This window comes from Culex pipiens, chromosome 1 (genome assembly GCF_016801865.2).
Source record: "Culex pipiens pallens isolate TS chromosome 1, TS_CPP_V2, whole genome shotgun sequence".
NCBI lineage: Eukaryota > Metazoa > Arthropoda > Insecta > Diptera > Culicidae > Culex > Culex pipiens.
The window spans coordinates 81795301-81810269 of record NC_068937.1 but is presented as its reverse complement, the minus strand read 5'-3'; the positions used below and the strand labels follow the sequence as shown (position 1 = coordinate 81810269).

Sequence of the window (14969 nt, the reverse complement as noted above, 5' to 3'; positions counted from 1 at the left end):
ACTCGCCGCGCCAGAGACAGTGTCTCAAGTGTAAGGTTACTTGTTGGTGCACAGTTAAATTGATACGAAAAATAAATGCTCTGTTTTTGTTAAATTCAAGCATAATTAAAAAAAAAGTTGTTTTTTTTACGATTACTAAGTTTAAATAAATTTGCCACAACTTTTCTCACAGTGCAGTAGCGTCGCGACGTCGCTGTCCTACCAGGCAGTGCAGGGTGTGCAAGTGTTGGTGTTAGTATTTCCTCCCGCGTGGGATTTCCTTTTGGCGCGCGCTCGACCAACTGGCTGGTGTTTTTCACACCAGTTCAGTTTACTCTCCCACACCCTCTCTCTCTCTCGTGAGTAAATAAAACAATTGGCGTCTCTCGCATTTTCCGATGCAGCTGCTGCTGTTGGCTTGAACTGGATTCCTCTCAGATTGGTGAGGAAGTTCTTTACCAACCCCGGATGGAAAGTTGAGTAAACTAAAACACTTGTAACGGAAGTGCACGCACGTTGAACTTGAACTTATGGGAAAGTGTTTATGAGTTCAATTGGGGTTGCTTAGAACATAGTAACTTTCTTGTAGATTTAATCATCTGACTGTGTTGAAAAAACAAAAAGCAATATAGGGGAAATATGCCCATTTTAATCACTCTAAGCCGTTCGACCAATTCTCATCACTTTTGCCGTTTCCGCTATGAAATCAACATTTTCAGATGTATCAACAATTGAGAGTTGCTTGCTCACTTTTGTTTGAGCTATTTATAACTTTGAAACAGTCAAAAACACTTTATGAAAGCTGTAATTCATGATCAAAGTGCTGATAGGCCGATAATAGAAATAGGCTGAGAAAGGGTATAGTTCCCCTACTTTATTTGTATACAGATAATGAGAAAGTGTGATGCATGGCAATTCTCAACATGCCGACATTGGGCAAATTTCTCTCAGGTTCTCTTGGTTCACAATACACGTCTTTGCAGTTTAAAACTAATTTCAACAAAAGTAGCCAACTTGGCAGTTAATAGTTTTATTTTTTGCGTAAAAGTTAATTTAAACTTTCTGAATGACTCACGGCAGACAATTGAATTTAGGTCAATTAAATAAATTATAACTTGATGATAATTTCAAACAAAATATTTATTTTTTTACAAAAGATTTGAAAAAAAAAAACTATCTTCAGTTATATTTCTCCTATTTAATGTAGAATTGAATTTTCAGTCGAAAAGTACCTTACAGATTTTTTGATAAAAGGCTCTGTTTTCAAGATAAAGCCACCGAATGTTTGATTTTAAAGAAATATTTGCAGTTTTTCGATTTTTGAAAATGGTGACCATCAGTGACCATTTCTAAACATATTTTTGTTTTAAAGTTCAAAAAAAATTGCTATAAAATTGTCTAAAAGACATTGAAGATTGGACCTCGGGTTATTGAGATGCAGCGGCTTAAAGAAAAAGAAACAAGAAAATTGAAGTTTTTTATGTCTAACTCAAACAACCCACCATTTTCTAATACCGATATCTCAGCAACTCATGGTCCGATTTTTAATGTTAAAACATGAAACATTCGTGAAATTATTCGAATTTTTCGAAAAAAATATTTTGAGCATGTTTAAACGATTTTAAAAGGGCCAAACATTGAATATTACGCGCATTTTAAATGCTTGTCTTGATTTAATTTATTTCAAATATTTTTTTCCAAAAGATCGAAAAATTTCACGAATCTTTCATGTTTTAACATTGAAAATCGGACCATTGTCCGATATTGTCATTAGAAAATAGTGGGTTGTTGGGGTGAGACTTATAAAACTTCAATTTACCTTTTTCTTTTTCTTTAAGCCGCTGTATGTCAGCAACCAGATGTCCAATTTTCAATGTCTCTTAGACAATTTTAGAGCTAATTTTCTGAACTTTTAAAAAATATATTTTCAGACATGATCACTCATGGTCACTTTTTTTAAAAATCGAAAAACTGCAAATATTTCGCTAAAATCAAACTTTCGGTTGGCTATATCTTGAAAAGAGAGCCCTTTATTAAAAAATCTTTAAAGTACATTTCGATTGGAAATTCAATTTTACTTTAAAAAATTACGTCAAATTTGTTTTTACATAAAATTTAGATTTTTTTCCAAAAATCACTATTTTTCCATAAATTCATAACTGGGCGGCAGATTTTTTGACCATGTTTCACTATGGCTCAAAAGTTGCGGGTTTTTGTCCCCTAAAACATATCAAAAAAAATCCGAAAATCAAAAAATACGTATTTTGGGAAATTAAGTTTTTGTGAAAAACTTCCGTGAACCTATTTTTTTCTCAATAGTCTTCAACAATACCTACAACTTTGCCGAAGACACCAAATTGATCAGAAAATTCACACAAAAGTTACAGCTGTTTGAATATTTACGTGTATGGACAGCTGCCAAAATTGTATGGAGACTTGTATGGGTGAACCAATGGCACAAAATAGCTTTTTTGGTCATAGGGAAGGCCCCCACAAAGTTTGAGCCAAATAAAAAAATACAAATAAAATCCATTTCCGGTTTTGGTAGAGAATTGCTCTTTACCAAAAACTTGAAACGTTTGGCTCATTCTTTCAAAAAAGGTATTTTATAAAATTCACAAGAATTTTAGGTTTGTCACATTGTCAAAAATATGAAAATGTAAATACTTCTTAAGTTTGATATCCATTTGTTTCACATATGTCGTTAAAATTAATCGTTTTTATAAATAATCGAAAATTATCGCGAAATAATTAGATCGAAATTTAACAGAGAAGATCAAGGGGCCATCCATAAACCCCGTGGAGAGTTGATTTTTTTCATAGAGAATTCGAATTTCCCACAAAATCTTGCACATTTTAATAGAAAACAAATTATCGAAAAAGTCAGGAAATTTCGCAAAAGTTTCAATTCTTAACATTGAAAATTGGACCAATAGTTTCAGTCTAAAAATTACAGGCTAATTAGGTGACACTTGGAAAAAATTCATTTTCATCGATTCGAATTCTTGATGTAGGTACATCTCAGAAACTAATTACCCTAAATTCAAAGTTCCAGAGAGAAGATTATAGGAAATTTTCTTAGGTTTTCTAAAACATAGTTTTTAAGAGGCGCTTATTTTTCAAAAAATACAATGAATTGTACTGTACTTTTCGCTTACAAATTTAATTTTGCCTCAAAAAATGATTTTTATTTTTTTTTTGTCCAGAAATTCGACATTTTCCAAAAAAACACTATTGAAAAAAATATCTTCTAAACCAGATTTTGCACCATCGCGTACTATAGTTCAAAAAAATGCTAATTTTGGGAATTCATCCGAAGTTTTTTTTAAATCAAATTCTAAAAATGTGATTTTTTCGTGTACCTACCTGCAAAGTCCTAATCATAACCTACAACTTTGTCGAAGAAAACAAATCGATCAGAAAATCCCTTCTCAAGTTACAGAATTTGAAATATCATTACAATTCAAACCATCCAGAGTTAATTTTAAATAATATCTTAAATTATACAACCAATTCTACAGCCTCAATTGTAATAATTGCCATTTTTTAATATTTATCAGTCACGTTCGATTGTTGGCTGGTTTTGAAACAAATTACTATACATACCAATAAAAATCAAAACATTTCAAGGGCACATGAAACAAACTCATGATATTTAAAAAAATTCTGAATCTGTCGAAGTCTTTCAAAATTTTAAATGGCTGGAAAAATTATGATTTGAAGGAGTAATAAATTGTCACCCAATTTGCATCACAAACTTTTGATAACTGATATTCCGGTTTGCTCAAAAACACAACAAAATTCAATGTGTTGCACCACAAACCCTTCGATTGCGTACATTAATATTCTCTGACGAGAAAAAGAAAGAGAAGAGAGCATTTTGTTTTTGTCTTCTCATTCAAACAGCGACGTAAACAAACCTACTAACACAAGCACAGTGGAAAATGCACCACGCCACGTCCTTGCAACGGAGAAGGACGCCGCCGTCGCGACGTCCGAAGTAGGAGGAAACATGCAGACTGCAAGTGGAAAGCATTAAAAAGCAGAAATAAAAAGCTGGGAATTTCCACAACGCAAAACAGGGTTTCTGTTGTTTTGGGATTTTCCAGCCTTCGGCAGCGTTTGAGGTTATTTCTGGCTGATTTCGGAAAAGAGGGAGAGGTTTTCCCTGCTAATTTTTCCAGAGTTTGGTAAGTCTGTGAGAGAGAGCTGTTGCATCACCAGGAAGTATCGTTTCTTGGAAAGTGCGACAGAAATAAATTCCTTTAGATGGAGGTTAGTCGGGCTGGCTGGGTCGCGTGAGTCATTTCGAGTCAGGGACTTTCGCGCCATCGACAATGTTGGACACGTGTGGCATTCAGACAGCGAGAGGGTGCAGGCTGGTGGCTGGCGTCATTTGGACTGGAAAACACCCACCCACTGGCTGGTCTGATGGTTTCTTTCTGAACCAGCAATTATCATTGTGAGCGTCCTACCCGTTGATCTTGGTTTGCGATAAAATTTCCTTCGATGGATACAAAACAGTGATTCTAACCCGTGACATTTTTAACGGTGCTTATTTAACCATTGTTATGCAATTCGTATTTATTAGAAAATAATTATTTTACTAAAGTTGAGTCCATGCATGAGCAAGTTGCGCTATTTTAGTGAAATTTATAATTTTCTGTGAAGAGACGATCAACGTTTTTTTATTTGACTTTTAAAGCAAAATCAAATTTGCAAAAGAACTGTACTTGATGTTCCTGTTATGTTCTACGTTTCTCAGTTAAAAAATTAAAAGTGTGATATTGTTTCTTATATTTTTAAAATTTTACGTCGCTTGGTTAAAAAAAAATCTATTTATATTTCTTTAAGGACAAATTATAAATGTTCTGCAATAAAGATCGTTTGTCTGGATTGCGAAATTCTTCCTACCAAGCTTAGAAAAAAGATTCATCATCTTACCATATTTAGCAGATAGACCGAACCATTTAACAGCTGATAAGACTAATAAGCGTGTCGCGTATCAGATGAAAGTAGCATAAGATAAGAGCAATCTGCAACACCCACGTGCGTTTAAACCTCTTAAAACAAATAAAACTTAATTCTGTGACCGGAACAGAAAAAAACCCCGTCTTAAAAAATGCTAATAAACCAGAATAAAATACAATATTGGCGTGCGTCAATTGTCTATGAACTTGCGCTCAGCGTGCTGCAACTTAAAATTCCCCCGCGAACTAGTCGCGCTTTCTCAGTTTCGTAATCATTTATGCGCAGAAGTCACCCGCCAGACGTCTCGATTTAAAAGCACACAAATTAGCCATTGAGTGGTGAAAATCGATTTAAAAAGCACCTAAACTACTTGAAAAAACGGCGAGTGATTTATCACGTGGAGGATTCCCGCCATTTCATTGTTGTTTGAGCAAAGACGTTTCAAAACTTTAAAGTTTCATAAGTTGAATCATTCCCCGTGGTTCAATAATTTTTAATTGCATATCCGGAAAAACCATCCTAATTTATCTAAGCAATGTGTCATTTTGGCGTTTCCAAAGTACCGAATCAATAGTATTTTTAGTACGAGTTTATGAATGACTGTTGCAAGTCATGGTTAATCCAAATGAATTACTTACAAGTTATTTAAACAGTTGGAAATCTGTCCATTACATGACGTTGAACATTGAATAGGGGAAATAAACCCATTTTAAGCCTAATAAGCGGTCGTGTTTGAATTATGCTGGATAATCTGGATTGTTCCTTGAAATTCACTAAAACCAAGTACACCAACGAGTAGAGCAACTTTTTGTGAACATTTCTGTTTATTTTCACTTTTATTAAAAGTTATGCTATTCCTTTTACAAGCATTTAAAACAAATATTTCCCAAATGCATTCCAGTCAGTCGAGTGCATTGGGCCACGCCAATTTTCCTATTTTTAGCTTAGTTCTTTTTTTCTTCCAGGGCTCTTTTCGGTCTGCTTAGTGCTGCCAAAATTGATGAAATTTTAAACGAAAAGTAGCATTTATAGAGAAAATTATCTTGCATCACTGGCTCACTCCAACAGGCGCTGCACCAGCATGTTGGTGGTGTTGGTGGCCACTCTTTGTCCTTTCTTTGCCTTCGCTTCTTGCTCGGTTTTTTTCAGCCTTCGATTGGAATGGGTAGTCAAAATTGAAACGTCAAAAGACTTCGCGCGTTTGTTTTTTGATGGCGCTTGCTAATTATTTACATGTTTCGGGATTATTTTTCAAGTGAGTGACTAGCTAATGTGCAAAAAAACATGTTGCCGGTAGTTGGAAGCAATTTTATATCTTAAGCGCTTTGAAAACGTTAGCGCAAGTGAAAAGATATTGATGGCGACTTTCGTTAAGTAGTTAACCTCTCATCTTGCGTGTGGATGTGTGTGCCACCAAAATGACGAGAAATGGTCTCGCAAAATAGAAATTATGATCAAAAGTGCATTAAATTTGATCTTTTGGCCAGTAAATGGCATAAATTGGCGAACTTACTTGAGGCGGTGCTGTTGCTGGTAAGTTTATAGCCTAAATAGTATTTTTGGAGCTTTAATCGAGCCTCAAACTCTTCATATGACGAAGATAGGCGTTTGATTAGAAAGGGTATATTTCCCCTAGTATAGCTGCAAAAAGCAAAGCAAAATCATTCAGTACCGTCAGCTAGGGCGAATCGGGACACATGGAGCGAATTGGGACAGCAGTTTTAGCAATTTTGCAGCCTAATATTTTGATATTTTTGAGAGATCTCGGTTAGACCAGATTCACAGCAACAAAATGTGTACATTCATTTCCAAATTTAAAGCTTTTAAGAGCGAGTCCACGAGCAGGGCATACTTCTTTGTATAGGACGTCGTTTGGACCTCACCTATCTGCCTGAAATTTTCAGGGCCTGTTTGTACATATAAAACTAGCATCTGGCCAAAATATGAGCACTCTAGGTCATCGGGAAGTGGGGCAAATCGGGACACAAAGTTTTGTCACCTTTGTGAGCAAAAGCATGTAATAAACGTGTACACAAAAAGCATATACAAAAGAAAAAAAAAAGATTTTGCCAACCAAAAAAAAAAGAAACATGCATAAAATGTTTATTTTAATCCATAACCCTTTAAAAAATTAAAGTTGAAAAAAATTATCCGATTATCCGAAGCCTCGATTATCCGAAGTTTCGATTATCCGAAGTTCGATTATCCGAAGGTTTGTATGGGACTTCGGATAATCGAATCACGAACAAAAAAAAATGTTTTCGTATTTTTTCATTTTCTTGAAAATAAAATTTGAGTTCTTCGACCCTATTTTAGTCAAATTTGAGTTGTGTATTGCCTATTAAAAAATAAAATGCATTTTTTCAATATTTCGTCACCGCCATTTTGGCCGCAATCTCGGATTTAAAAATACTGAATCATTTTAGCGTAGTTTAGGGGTCATACCTAAGCTCGACAATCAAAATTTAGACAACAAAAAAAATCTTGATTCGATTATCCGAAGTTTCGATTATCCAAAGTGAAATTTTTCCGAGGCCTTCGGATAATCGAGTCTGGACTGTATCCTTGGAAACGAACTTGATTTTTAATAAATGTGATTTGAAGATTTTTGTTACATGATGCTTTTTGCAATTTCGACATCGATTTTCAAAAAAAAAAACATTTTTTCAAACATTCAAATCTCCCAAACCAGATTTTGCACCATCATGATGGTGCACCATGGTTCAAATGATGTGTTTTATAATCCCCGATGTCAAAAAATTTAAAAAATACTTTTTTTGGCAATTAAACCATAGTAATAAAAAGTTAAATGAAAAAATCATATTTTTTCCGCGTACCTATTTTTTCCGAATTTCTAATCATAACATAACATTCCTGAAGACACCAAATCGATCAGAAAATCCCTTCTCAAGATACAGATAAATTAATTGTTCGCTGTACAGCATTGCCTTGGCGATCTCGATTGCGTGATTCCTACTTGAAAAGGTGTCCGAAGGCTTGATGTTGAGGCAATTGCAAACCACTTTTTACACCTAAGCTTCCATCCACCCCGGGATTCGAACTGACGATCTTTGCATTGTGAGTCCAACTGCCCACCAGCGACTCTACCGAAACAGGACCCAGGGAGACGACCGGGAAGGCGTTATCAGACAAATCTCGTGTCGAAGAATGCCACCGAGACCGTCTGGGAACGAACCCAGTCCAACTGGGGTGAGAAGCAACCACGCTTAAATAACACCGCACCACCGATCCCGGCCAAGATACAAAATTTCATACATTTACATACTCATTTTGTATGACTAGCCCCCAAAATTGTATGGAGACTTGCATGGAAAAAATAATGATGCCAAATTGCTTCTTTTGACATAGGGACAAAGTTTAATCTAAACAAAAAAATATCTAAAAGTCGATTTGAGCAACTCTCTACGAAATCGGCCGATTTCGACCATTTTTATTTTTTGTATTTTTAATTTGGCTCAAACTTTGTGGGGGCCTTCCCTATGACCAAATAATCTATTTTAAGTCATTGGTTCACCCATACAAGTCTCCATAAAATTTTGGCTGCTGTCCATACAAAAATGGTACGTAAATATTCAAACAGCTGTAGCTTTTGAGTGAATTTTCTGATCAAATTGGTGTCTTCGGCAAAGTTGTAGATATTGTTGAGGACTATTGAGAAAAAAAATAGGTACACGAAAAAAAAAATTGCAGATTTTTTAATCAACTTTTAAAAAAACTGAATTTCCCAAAATGTGTATTTTTAGATTTTCGAGATTTTTTTATATGTTTTAGGGGACAAAAACCCGCAACTTTTGAGCCATAGAAAAACATGGTCAAAAAAATCTGCCGCCGAGTTATGATTTTTTGAAAAAATAGTTATTTTTGAAAAAAATCGAAATTTCATGCAAAAAAAAAATTGGCGTCATTTTTTAATGTAAAAATGAATTTCCAATCGAAAAGTACTCTACAGATTTTTTGATAAAGGGCTCTTTTTTCAAGATATAGCCACCGAAAGTTTGATTTTAGCGAAATATTTGCAGTTTTTCGATTTTTAAAAATAGTGACCATTTTTAAAAATATTTTTTTTGAAAAGTTTAGAAAATTTGCTATAAAATTGTATAAGAGACATTGAAGATAGGACCTCTTTAAGAAAAAGAATCACGAAAATTGAAGTTTGATTTAAATTGATTTGATTTAAATTTTTTGAAAATATCTTATCAATTTTTGCTCAATAGTCCTCAACAATACCTTTAACTTTGCCGAAGACACCAAATTCAAAAGAAAAAAATCAAATGGGCAGCAGCGGCAGCGCAAGCAAGTCAGAGAGGGTGAAGAAAAGCCCCAAGAAATCGCTCCCTCTCCTTTGTTCTGCTGTTCGTAAAGCTGTTTCTTGACCCCTTTCCTTCCCATCTGCATACTAGCCTTTTGTATGGACAGCAGCCAAAATTTATGGAGACTGGTATGGGTTAACCAATGACAAAAAAAAGCTTCTTTGGTCATAGGGAAGGCCCCCACAAAGTTTGAGCCAAATCAAAAGATACAAATAAAATCCATTTCCGGTTTTGGTAGAGAGTTGCTCATTTGCGAAATATAATATTATAAAATTCAATATGAACCCTACAAGCAACATCACTCCCCTAAATCTCCTCTTATGCTCGGAGATGGATTCTACACTCCGTGCCCAAACGTCATCGCTAGAAATTTGTAAACATCTCGCCATCGCCGCGATTGCCGTTCGTTTGTTTTGCTGCGCGTTTCTCAAACGTTTTCCACGGTTTTTCACGGTTTTTCCACGCAAAGTTTGGTGATTTTCCTGCGGCCGCAGTGTTCCACTAAAGTGAAAATGGCCCACATCCCGGCGACGTCGCTGGGCAGCAAAAACAAGAAGCACTTCCTGGGCGTGCCGGCTCCGCTGGGGTACGTGGCCGGTGTTGGTCGTGGTGCGACGGGATTCACGACCCGGTCGGATATCGGTCCGGCGCGTGACGCGAATGATGTCTCGGACGATCGGCATGCTCCGCCTGCGGCGAAGCGCAAGAAGAAGGATGAGGACGAGGACGACGACGAGGATTTGAACGATTCGAATTACGACGAGTTTTCCGGGTACAGCGGGTCGTTGTTTTCGAAGGATCCCTACGATAAGGACGATGCGGAGGCGGACGCGATTTACGAGAGTATTGATAAGCGGATGGACGAGAAGCGGAAGGAGTACCGGGAGAAGCGGTTGAAGGAGGACTTGGAGCGGTACCGGCAGGAGCGTCCGAAGATTCAGCAGCAGTTTAGCGATTTGAAGCGGAACTTGATTGCGGTGAGCGAGGATGAGTGGGCGAATTTGCCGGAGGTGGGGGATAGCAGGAATAAGAAGCAGCGGAACCCGAGGGCGGAGAAGTTTACGCCGCTGCCGGACAGTGTGCTGTCGAGGAATTTGGGCGGGGAGAGTACGACGGCGATTGATGGGCGGTCGGGGTTGGCGTCGATGATTCCGGGGGTGGCCACGCCGGGGATGTTGACGCCGAGTGGGGATATGGACTTGCGGAAGATTGGCCAGGCGAGGAACACACTGATGAATGTGAAGTTGTCGCAGGTGTCGGATTCGGTGGCTGGACAGACCGTAGTCGATCCGAAGGGATATTTGACGGATTTGCAGAGCATGATTCCGACTTATGGTGGGGACATTAATGACATTAAGAAGGCACGGCTGCTGTTGAAGAGTGTCCGCGAGACCAATCCGAACCATCCGCCGGCTTGGATTGCCTCGGCGCGGTTGGAGGAGGTCACTGGGAAGGTGCAGATGGCTCGTAACTTGATCATGCGCGGTTGCGAGGTGAATCCGTTGAGCGAGGATCTTTGGCTGGAGGCGGCTCGGCTGCAGCCGCCGGACACGGCCAAGGGTGTGATTGCCCAGGCGGCGAGACACATCCCGACGTCGGTGAGGATTTGGATCAAGGCCGCTGATTTGGAGACTGAGGCGAAGGCCAAGAGGCGCGTGTTTCGCAAGGCGTTGGAGCACATTCCGAACTCGGTGCGGCTGTGGAAGGCCGCGGTGGAGATTGAGAACCCGGAGGACGCTAAAATTTTGCTCTCTCGAGCGGTTGAGTGTTGCAACACCAGCGTGGAGTTGTGGCTGGCGTTGGCCCGGTTGGAAACGTACGAAAATGCTCGTAAGGTGTTGAATAAGGCGCGCGAGAACATCCCAACGGATCGACAGATTTGGACGACGGCCGCGAAGTTGGAGGAGGCGAACGGGAACAACCACATGGTGGAGAAGATCATCGATCGTGCGATGACCTCGCTGAGTGCCAACGGCGTTGAAATCAACCGCGATCAGTGGCTGCAGGAAGCGATGGAGGCGGAAAAGGCTGGCGCGATCAAGTGCTGCCAGGCGATTGTGAAGGCCGTGATCAGCGCTGGGATCGACGAGGAGGATCGCAAGCAGACGTGGATCGACGACGCCGACAACTGCGCAAAGGAAGGAGCTTTCGAGTGCGCTCGAGCCGTTTACACCTTCGCTTTGGCGGAGTTTCCCTCGAAGAAGAGCATCTGGCTGCGGGCAGCTTACTTCGAGAAGAACCATGGAACGCGTGAAAGTCTGGAGGCGATTCTGCAGAAAGCCGTTGCGCACTGTCCCAAGTCGGAGGTGCTTTGGCTGATGGGCGCCAAGTCCAAGTGGATGGCTGGGGACGTCCCCGCGGCACGTGGCATTCTCTCGCTCGCTTTCCAGGCCAATCCCAACTCGGAGGACATTTGGTTGGCCGCCGTCAAGCTCGAGTCGGAAAACTCCGAATACGAACGCGCCCGCCGTCTTCTGGCCAAGGCCCGCGCCTCCGCTCCAACTCCGCGCGTCATGATGAAGTCCGCCAAGCTGGAGTGGGCCCTCGACAATCTCGAGGCCGCTCTCAGCCTGCTGGAAGACGCCGTCAAAGTATTCCCCGACTTTGCCAAACTCTGGATGATGAAGGGCCAGATCGAAGAGCAGAAAAAGCTGCTCGACCGCGCCGTCGAAACCTACAACGGCGGCCTAAAAAAATGTCCCAACTCAATCCCGCTCTGGCTACTTCTCTCATCCCTCGAAGAACGCCAGAATCTGCTCACCAAATCCCGCTCCGTCCTGGAACGAGGCCGTCTCAAAAACCCCAAAAACGCCACCCTCTGGCTGGCGGCGATCCGCATCGAAATCCGCGCCGGCCTCAAGGACATGGCCAACACGCTGATGGCGCGCGCTCTCCAGGAATGTCCCAACGCCGGCGAACTGTGGGCCGAGGCCATCTTCCTCGAGGCACGCCCCCAGCGCAAAACCAAGTCCGTCGACGCGCTCAAAAAGTGCGAACACGACCCGCACGTCCTGCTGGCCGTCTCCAAGCTGTTCTGGAGCGAGCGCAAGATTCAAAAGTGTCGCGACTGGTTCAACCGCACCGTAAGTTAAACCACACTCTCTTAATCCCATAATTCTCATTCCAACCCTGTTTGCAGATCAAAATCGACCCGGACTTTGGCGACTCGTGGGCGTACTACTACAAGTTTGAGCTGCAGCACGGCACCGAGCAGCAGCAGAAGGAGCTGCTGGAGCGGTGCGTGGTGGCGGAGCCGAAGCACGGCGAGGAGTGGTGCCGCGTAAGCAAGGACATTGCCAACTGGTGCCTCAAGACGGACGAGGTGCTGCGGGCGGTGGTGAAGGTGCTGCCGACGCCGATTTAAGGGCAGGGGGAGAGTTTGGGCTATTTGTCGTAAGAAATAGATTGTGAGAAGTCTAACGAGGTTTATTTTTGTATTTTTGAAAGAAGTCTAGTTAACAATATGAAAGAAGTTTAGCAAATTTGATCGATCTTTTGATTTGCTCAAATTTAAAGGGTTTGTCTTTAAACGCCAAACTGAAACGAAATCTACCCTGGTAGTATGCCCCCCGATCACAGACGTAACTATCAAGTAACTGGAATGCATAGCCTAAACTAATTACGACGTTTGCCATTCTTTTCCGTTCATGATTATGATGTAAGTTTGTGCCGTTATACGACCACGAATTGTGCTTAAATGGAATGTAAATAATATTTGAGAAACCATGGACCTGTTTAAGATTGCTTTTAATAGTCAGGACCCGGTGCCTGCGATTCCTGTTACAGTTTATATGGAATTCCAATAAGAATGTAACAGAAAAATCAGGCATCGGGTCCAGACTGTTAATTAAACAGTTCGGCTAAATTTCACATCGCCATCTGGAAAATCAAATTCATTTCGTTTCGTAGTCCATGTGTGGAATCCTGTATGCTTGTCCAGATTTGGTTTTTGAGTATTATAATTGCAACTAGAGCAAAGACAACGCAGTGAATGACGGAAGCTATATTTCTAGCACGTAACTCAGCTGGACGGAAAACGGCCTTTGTAATGTATCCTACTGGTCAAGAAGCGTGTTTTATTTGTTGAAGGTTTTGCAATCAAACTCGAAATTACTTTCGTAAAACGGAAATGTATTTCATCGGTTCCGAACAGATTCCAACGCAACTGCACTCTCTGTTGGCGTCGTTCAATCGCAGAACTCCGACTATCTAAAGATTTCTTCACACAGTTATGTGGGCACACATTGATCGCACTACCTTTTTCACTATCACTGCGGTGGTTTAGGCACTATTTCGGACGAATCGGAGAAACTCACTTTTGCCATGGACACTAAAGAAAACACTTCGCGCAGCCCTTTGTTGTACGAACGCTGCGGTTGTTCATGGGTTACTTTCTTTATTGATCTTTTTCGTGCTGACCGTTGAACAGTCCGGTCAAGCCAAGGGTCGAGCGCTCTCTCGCCGAGAGAATGTTTACTACCGCACGGCGTGGCTAGAGCAAAAGCAAAAAAAAAAACGAAACTATTGGCACTACGCCCCCCGGGGCATGGCCTTCCTCTAACGTGGGATTTCTGCTCCAGCGCCTCTGACGAGACAGGAGAAACCGGGACCGACGTTTTACTTCACCATCCGATAGAAGCTCAGTGGATAAGGCGGGAATCGAACCCGCGTCTCATAGCATCATCGGGATCGGCAGCCGAAGCCGCTACCCCTGCGCCACGAGACCCAGCAAAAGCGTCACTTCTAAATCTGTGTGAAAGAAAGTTGGCGTCACTGTCGTACGGTTTTTCATCCTAACTATTCTAAATTCTATAGTAGAAAAAATAATTGTATAAGTTTAATTTTACCAGATCAACGTGGTGATTATTAGGATGGTCGATTTTTCAAAACATGTTTTTTTCGGTTGCTTTTAGGCCCCTTAACAACTCCCCCAAATTCGGGAGCGATTGGTTGGGGTTCGTTCAAAAATTACGTCCATGAATAGGAGGGAGGGGGGGGGGGGGGTCTAAAATCCTGAAAATCTCTGGACGTAATTTTTGAACAAACCCTTGCGTCCACAATTTGCGCATTGCATTTCTCGTGACCGTGACCTCTGGCACTAATTTTCGTTTTTCTCCAAATTGAAAGAATATTTCATTTGTTTTAAGTTTAGGGCGATTGAAGGACGTGTAGATGAACAATCTCAAGCATTATTGAAATTGGTTTTTCGTAAGTAAGTCGAATACCGATGCAAAAAGGGCTTTGTTTACCAATGGCTCTTACGTCTTTTTGAAAACTAATCCGAGATTTCAATTTTGTTTGGGAATTAGTATGGAAAAACATTCGTTTTCAAATTTTGATTTTTATCTTTTTTGTTTTCCACAAAAATTTTCAAACCAACACAATAGCGTTAAAGTTGAGAAAATTCTCTAAAACTTTCCCGAAGAAAGTATTGTGCTATCTTGCTCCTGTCAAAAGATACAGCGTCCTCAAAACTGGTCTAAAACGTGTTTTTTGCTCGGAAATCACGTTTTAGATCAGTTTTGAGGACGTTGTATCTTTTGACAGGAGCAAAATTTTATGAACAATACTAGGTTTAACGAATTTCAGGCAAAATTTCGACTTTTTAACTATTTTACCTAAAATTTATATGTATTTATAAACATTGATTTTTTTTTCTTTAAAACTATATCAGCAACCGAGTCAGCA

At 40.4% G+C, this 14969-nt stretch overlaps 1 protein-coding gene across 1 annotated transcript; it reads left to right on the top strand.

Annotated features, from left to right (window-relative positions):
• Positions 1–9673: 9673 nt before the first annotated feature.
• LOC120430108 (pre-mRNA-processing factor 6-like) lies at positions 9674–12686 on the top strand (the record flags this gene model as incomplete). Its single annotated transcript, XM_039595193.2, has 2 exons — positions 9674–12364; positions 12421–12686. Coding segments are annotated over 2 exons (2916 nt in total), but the record flags the coding sequence as incomplete, so codon positions are not given.
• Between the last annotated feature and the right edge of the window lie 2283 nt (positions 12687–14969).